The sequence below is a fragment of the Priapulus caudatus genome, unplaced genomic scaffold (assembly GCF_000485595.1).
Source record: "Priapulus caudatus unplaced genomic scaffold, Priapulus_caudatus-5.0.1 Scaffold1235, whole genome shotgun sequence".
Lineage (NCBI taxonomy): Eukaryota > Metazoa > Priapulida > Priapulimorpha > Priapulimorphida > Priapulidae > Priapulus > Priapulus caudatus.
This window is the reverse complement of record NW_014578296.1, coordinates 46287-54030: the sequence shown is the minus strand read 5'-3', so window position 1 is coordinate 54030 and position 7744 is coordinate 46287. Positions and strand designations below refer to the sequence as shown.

The following is a 7744-nucleotide window of genomic DNA, read 5'->3' as shown; positions in this document are numbered from 1 at the left end:
CTGCCTTTTTCGGTAACCCTTGAAAACGATAAAAAAATTAATGTCGCACGATCGCGCCCTAGCTCCTAGGGTGTTAGGAACATTATCGTGCATGCAAGGGAGGATTTTTGGGCAACCTTTGGCGTAGCAAATAAAGCGTTTCTTTTCCTGATGTCTGATCACTGTGGGGCTCACAGACTTGCCTTGGCAGCAGGACAAGCCGCTAAAGTTGTTCAATATGATAAAATATCTACTGTAGTGACCATTTTCAGCTGAAAACACAAATTGTCATTCCCATCCCTGTGTATTAGAGCAGCCAGTGCTTCTTGGTGAAAGCAAGACGATTTACAAGTCGACTGCGATGGATTCCCATTGGTTAGGTGTTGGTCCGGGTTCAATGATGGAGTTGCTTGTTATATTCGAGGTGTCATGGCCTACGACTGCGCGCCGCTTGTGGCATCGTGAAACTGTCATAAACACGCAAAAGTGGCTGTAATGCAATCACAAATTTTCATTTCTTGAACATGTTTGAACACACGAGGGGTACAACATATGGTTGGTGATGTGCTATTGGATTTTAATACTGTGCATATTGTACTACATCTCCAAGATAGCCTTGTTGTTAAAGGTTAATAGGAGAGAGTTGATATTTCACTAACCAAGAAGATCAGTATAAAGATGTTTCTTTAAAAACTGAAAATAATAATAGGATGGAAGGAAGTGTTGAGCACGTAAGAAGTCCGTGGCTATAATTATGTTTATAAGTGAATGCAAGATTACTATAATACACGTTATACGTGACATATATCCTACATTACGAAAATAGTGGAAATAAAATCAATTATTCAGCAATTTTTTGGTACGTATTATATTTTTTCGACTGATTCATAAGAAATGATACATTGATATCTTGGCACTTGTGCAATTCTTCTACTTTACTTCAAACTACAAATTTTCCTGATGAAAATACGTGAACATTGGTGTGTGAAGGAGCCCTATGGGAAATCAATGCAACAATGAATGCTACAACATACGCAGTGCTGTGCCACATCTGTAACAGGTAGAGATGTGCATTTACAATCTTGGAACACTGGCTGTTTTAGTGCGCAAGAACGCACAGACACAGCTTTACGGCTTTATGTGGAGCATAATTAAATTTAAATTGTAAATTACACAAATTTTGTGGCACGCAGCCTCGTAACTCTCCTGCTTTTTACAGCGCACGTGGTTCTGTCATAGTTTGCACGTTGAACACCTGTTCACACAATAGTTGATGTTAATCCATTGTCGAAGAGATTGCCGCCCCACGGTGCGTGCACCGGTGATGATGCGGAGAAGGAGCCGCGGCCGGATGCGTGCGAGCATCTCTGCGCTGATGCCGTCCTTACAGCACCTGCCGTCGGACGACGTGTGCTGCCTCCACGACCGTTGCTCCGGGCTTCCTGACGCGTGGATCGGTCACCGGCACAGCCAGCCTGCAGCAGCATCGCAAACAAAGGGTAAAAACATCGTTGAAGAAGGATGACGGCTTGCCACCGACCATCATTGCATCCTGGCTTGCCACATCAGCACGATAGGTTTACGTGTGAGGTAAAAATCTAACAACATTCTATTAATACATGTATAATTTTATGCATGCATGCCTACAACTGTAGTGTTCGTATGCATACCTGTGAACCATGTGTAGTATTAAAAATTTATCCTAAGCACAGAAGACACAGCCACACGCATTTAACGAAACGCACACGAACACAGTAACACCAAGACGAATACCAACACGCATGCTGACACGCACGCATGCGCACCCACGTACGGACCCACATGCACCCATGCACGCACGCACGCACCCACATGCACGCACACTCAAGCATACGCACACGCACGCACGCACGCACACTCAAGCATACGCACAAACACGCACGGACACGCACATGCACGCACACGCATGCACACATTCACATATGACCACGTATATAAGAATCTCGAGTGTCAGGTTCCCTCACTGGTAGTTGGTCTTGTTGTTGACGACAAACAGCGGGTTGGGATTGGCGAGAATCTCGTCATTGACCGAGATTCCGTCGAGGTACTGTTTGAGCACCAGGCGGAGCTGCTCGTTGTCACGGGCCAGCATCGCTCGCTCCTTCTCCAGCACCAGCTTGTCCAGCAACACCTTGTTGTAGCGCTTCCAGAAGTTCTCCAGTGACGTGTAGTCGTGCATCAGCTGTAACACGCGCGCATGTGCAGGCAGCAGCAGCAGCGAGGTTAGCAGAGAGCTACACTGCTGCTGCTGCACTCTGCTTCTCGTAACGCAACATGATTAATACGGGTTCGTACACTCCGAATAAAACATTTCACCGTAACTTTTAAGCACCGTTTTTCTGGACCCTGAGATTTAAGCCCAACTTGACCATGTTGACATCAAATTAAACCGCCAACCACTAAACACTAACGAACTAACCAGTTGCGTACGTTTGACAACAACTCTTAATGCATCTCGTTCCTTCAAGATGGACTTTCCACTAACCATATAGCCTAATTTTCAGAACTTTCAAGGCTTTCTTCAATTTTAAAATTCAAGAAATTCATAGATTTTTCAGAACCCATAAGAACCCTGGAACGTGCATGACAAAAATCTGATTGATCATCATGACTTGGTGAGTTTTGTCATTGCCACGTGGTGATCGGTAATTTTTAGCTGATGCATTGCACGTGAAAGCCTACTGGTGAACGAACATTATTTCTCGTGCAATATGTCACGAGGACACGAGCCATTGCCGTTCAGATGCACATGCAAATCGTGGCCAAAGTAATAGTTACTCATAATCAGTGACGGCACCCATTCAATAAATAAACGTCATCAAAGATTGTCGCAAAACCATTTGTGGACAATAAATAAATTTACTCAAATGAATGGTTAACGAAATCATTGTGTGTCTAACGTGTCCCGGCACCCATTCCTGCATCAGTGTTAAACGCATTCCTGCATCAGTGTTAAACGCATTCCTGCATCAGTGTTAAACGCATTCCTGCATCAGTGTTAAACGCATTCCTGCATCAGTGTATAATGCATTCCTGCATCAGTGGTTGACGCATTCCGTGGTGATGAAGCCCCTGGCCAAATCATCGTGATCTGTGGTGACCGGGCGGCGCTATTGGCGTCCCGCGTGTGAACGGTATCCATCTTAGAAAAGCGCGAGGCATGAATGCGATCAGCCGCTCGTCTGCACTTTCTCTAACATGGGTACCTCGGCCAGTGGCTGCGTGGCTGGTGCACCAGTAGTGTCGATCACCTCAGCCGTCTCCTCGTCCGTCAGGGAGGAGCCGTAGCATGGCAGCACCTTCTCCTGCTCCGTCTCCAGCTTCCTGCAGATTTCGGCCACGCGAAGGATGCGCTCACCCTGGGGAGAACCGTAGCGTGCAACAGCACTCAGGAAAACGTGCAAGCATGCGCGCGAATGCACGGCGATTTGTGGAGGTGGTTGTTTAAAAAGAGTATGTTAAAGCACGGACACTGCCGAGAAACGCATCGAATTTAAATGTTTACAAATACAGTGACTGTGAGGGAAGCTGGAACTAAACATCATCCTTCTAACAGACACTGTCCTCCCCCCCCCCCAACTAGATGCCAAATATAAATACTGTTGGTGAAGTCGTTTAGATCTGTAATGGATGTAAGGACAGACACACTACAGTGTCAATTTGCAAACTGTGCGTGCACGCTTTTTCGATAAGCCAAAAATCAAGACTGGACCTTGATAGCCCTGATATCAACTCTGAGACGGTATTATTTACTAGTTTGAGACAAGTAGCAGCAGGTACCAGTTCTGCAATGCGACTCAGATCTGCAATGACAGCATTGCTCTCCAGTGTTAACTTTGTCAGTTTGCCTCGCTCCTTCTCCCTGTGTTTGTTCATCTGCCCCTTTAGCTCCTGAAAGTGAGCCAGCATGGCTTCTCTCTCCTGACAAGTAAGAAGAAAAAAGTAAAGAGAATAATGGAATGCAAGTTTTCTGCGTAAGTGTGTGCGAGTGAACTTCCTGGTTCGCATTTGTGTTTGTGAGCTCCCACGCTCATATTATCTTCCATCTTGAAACTATAGTTTTTACGCGGTCAATCTTTCATAGCACCCTATTTTACATAATTTTTATCTTCATTAGAAGACCGAAACAAACGCGCTACTAGGAACGACGAGAATTCATAGAGAAAACAAATGCTATGCAGTGAAATCGCAACTCCATGCACGTGCAATTATTGCCAATTAATAATGCAGCAATTTAATTAAGGCATATAAACACGTGACACGCCATGTTGCTATGCAACCAAATCACGCGACTCACTTTGGCCTTGCATTTGCATAACTGGATGAAAACAAATCAATTTTGATGAATAAGTGATTGGGCACGGAATACACCACCATACACTGAATGTCAAATATCGTTCAGGGTTACGTTTCTTGAACCTCACATGTGATACAGCTGTTAATACTACTTAGTGATAAGAACAAGCAAGGTATACTACCTACATTCATATTAATATTCACTTGCGAGAAAGTGTATCATAAAAAGAGGGATAAATACCTCTCGCAGATCTGTGTTTGTATCCTCGCTCTCCTTTGCACCTTGAGCCATCTTTGACTTCAGCTGACTAATTTGTTCCTATTAGAGTTAGATAATTACCTATTATGCACACAAAACAGTACGTGTTTAACAACTACAATTTTGATACAAGTAAAAACGTGCTAGAAGATCTATAATCTATAAGAACGGCCGGAAACACGTCACCCACACCACTAATAATTCACATCGCTGACTCAACACTCGACCACTTTCATCACTGATGCGTAAACGAACTGTACATTTAATCACTTCCTCGAGCTTTTATCACCACAGGGCAGCACATGGAGTGGATGCATATATTAATCACGAGCTGAAGAAGGAGTAAGTACTGTAGCGCGAGCGGTTAGTAACAACAGGGTGGACAGACCGACAGTCGCTGTATCCGTCGCATCTGAGAGTCGATCTCGCGGGAACTCTTCTCGTCCTTGTTCTTTAGGTCCTCGAAAGCACGCTTGCGCTCCTCCGTCGCCTCATTGTAGCCCTTCAGCGCTAATTGAAACTGCGTCCACAGGTCTTCAATCGTCGTCTCCAGCTGCATTCTCAATGCATGCTTCTCTTCCAGGTTCTGTAACCCAAAGGTTTATCCAATCTAACTGTCTGAGCCAGGGATACACCCAGCTTCGATCACCCACAGTGTCAGTTTAGTTTGAAGATTTCGTTTCAAGAAGGATGTTTGTTGCAAATGCAAAAGCTGTTTTCAAAATTTCTACGTGCTCAAAATGTAACTATATTGTGATCCTATTGACATAATTCTTTTTACCTTGTTCTTAATCTCATCCCGCATACTCTGAAACTCTGTCTTTGATTCATTCTCCTGCTCTAAATACCGTTGCTCCATCGCAAACATGATATCTAAGAGTTCGCTGGTCTCTTTTTGATGCTCGGCTATCATTGCTGTCCGTTCAGTGTCAAACTCTTGCACAACGCCTGCCTGAGAGCTGTTCATATTCTCTTCCTGAGACTGCATTCTTTCTTCATGCAATGCTGGTGCAACAGAAATTCCTGATTTACGATCTCACATTCCGAAACGAGCAAATATTCAAACGACGTTCATGAAAGTAAATTATAGTAGAGTATCATTAGTTAGGCAAATAAAGCTGGAAACAATTATTGTAGCTGTCTGAGGTACGAATCTACATTTCGAACAATAATTCGTTAATGCATCTTTTCACAATTTTAGTGGGGGTTTTATTGAAACCAATAATTTTACAAGAAAGCATTACCAAGCCTATAGCTATAATTTATATATTGGTCATCTCTATCAAATGTGAAATCACACAAACATCCCAAAGACATAAATAAACTCCTATAATATTTAATTAAACAAAGGTTCGTTTTACATAACCATGTTATACAGTAAATACACTTACCTATAAGTTTGTCCAGACTGCAAAGATGAGTTCTCAAGGCCATGCAGTGCTGTTCTTCTGATTCTTCCAGATCTTGTACTAATGCCTATTAATGACAACATGGATGAAAAATTGGTCCCAGTAATATAAATGGGGTTGAGAACCATAACACTGACTGCATTTACTATATATTGTTATAAAAAGTAAATTTGCACTGATCGTAATACTGCTCCCAGCAGAGGCACAAACACATTTTCTCGAATTCCATGGAAAAGCCCCATATGTCTATAAATAGTTACTGTTTTATTTATACCTTTATCACACTGTCCTTCCTATCAACAACCCTTTCAAACGTTTGGCTGAGAATTTCTATGTCTTGCTTTAATTCTCTGCTCTTTGATTCTCTCATTAGCTGACGCCATCGACTGCATAACTTATCCAAATTGAACTTGCAGCTTGCCTCTTCCCTGGATAATTTTTCCTATTTGCAAAAAAACACGCATATTCATCATTTTCACGTTATATGGAGGGATAACATTGATATAGGCCTTCCTATAACAATGACTTGGTATATATATACCAAGGGCCATACCTTGGGCGTGTACAGGATTTGTACCAGGGGGGGTCTAACCGTAACCCAAACTTGCAAGCACGCGAAGGGGGGGTCTGCGAAAAAATTTGAAATTAGACCCCCTTAGATGCGTTTTCTGCGCGAGCAGGGGGGGTTCAAACCCCCTGGACCCCCCCCCTGTACACGCCCCTGATATAGGAAGCTAATAACAAGTGTGTGAGGAAATACCTTGAGGTACTGGGCTAGCATTTCCTCTTTCTTTTTCATTAAACTCTCCTCTGCTTGCCTTTTTTGTTCGATGTAGATAATTCTCTCCTCCTCCGACATACTACCTCGCCGTTTTGGTGGCATCTTGATGATTTGTTTAGGTTATTACTTATATATATGTAATGTATATTATATGTATGGGTGTATGTGTCCTAACAAAGTAATATGGCTTTGTATGATTATTGTTTTTTCAGTTGCTCTTGTTACATTATTACTTTAGGTAGCATATGGATAGACATGCACTTTTTCTCCTCTAGGTTGACGCACGCTGAAAGATGTACACAATTTCACATTAGTGATGAACCTTGCATAGTTACTACAACAGAAGCACGAGTTTGGCTCTTGCTTCAGGACCCTGCTCGTGCACAATCGTTATCATACTGCACCACCATGCCTCAAACCCTATTCATATTCTAGCTCTACCTGTGCAGTCCTTCACTCTGTATGCCTAATATAAGGCTAAGGCTAAACTAAGCTTAGCTCTATTTTTAATTTTTTAATTTTTTTTATTTATTTATTTAGGCAATTATCCATCATGATCATATATTATTATATCAGGAGTAGATAATAGGGAAGGAGTGTGACTTCAATAAACAAGGGAGATTCGTCATTTACTAGCCTTATATAATTCCTACGATTTACTATGCGTAACTCATCCAACTTGAGCACAAATCGTATGCAGTACATTCGCCTAGCATCGTGCGAAATCGATCGTTTCCTCGTATACACCAGCAATCCGGAGATACAGACTAAAACGTATGACACGATTATCCATTCTTTGGCCATCACTCCGAACGTATTCCCCGCCGAACTTTCGACAGGTCTGCTGACCTGATGAAGAGATGTAATCTCGAAAGCTTGTCAATTGCACTTTAACCACCCTTATTCTATACCTTGACTTTGTTTTTATATATATATATATATATATATATATATATATATATATATATACGTACTATATAT

General features: G+C 42.4%; 1 protein-coding gene across 3 annotated transcripts in view; it reads right to left on the bottom strand.

The window, feature by feature from the left end:
* Positions 1 to 831: 831 nt before the first annotated feature.
* The window catches only part of LOC106815917 (coiled-coil domain-containing protein 65-like), a 9471-nt gene continuing 2558 nt past the window's right edge, over positions 832 to 7744 (bottom strand). The window contains exons 2-12 of one of the 3 annotated variants that reach the window (XM_014820450.1): positions 6743 to 7049; positions 6257 to 6424; positions 5965 to 6049; positions 5355 to 5578; positions 4962 to 5159; positions 4556 to 4633; positions 4316 to 4336; positions 3799 to 3939; positions 3225 to 3377; positions 1983 to 2200; positions 832 to 1454 (exon numbers count right to left, since the gene is read on the bottom strand). In XM_014820450.1, the coding sequence (XP_014675936.1) occupies positions 1364 to 1454; positions 1983 to 2200; positions 3225 to 3377; positions 3799 to 3939; positions 4316 to 4336; positions 4556 to 4633; positions 4962 to 5159; positions 5355 to 5578; positions 5965 to 6049; positions 6257 to 6424; positions 6743 to 6865 (1500 nt within the window). In that variant the 5' untranslated portion in view covers positions 6866 to 7049 and the 3' untranslated portion in view covers positions 832 to 1363. The remainder of the gene's footprint in view (positions 1455 to 1982; positions 2201 to 3224; positions 3378 to 3798; positions 3940 to 4315; positions 4337 to 4555; positions 4634 to 4961; positions 5160 to 5354; positions 5579 to 5964; positions 6050 to 6256; positions 6425 to 6742; positions 7050 to 7744) is intronic. The other 2 variants (XM_014820452.1, XM_014820451.1) reach the window with 2 other exon arrangements.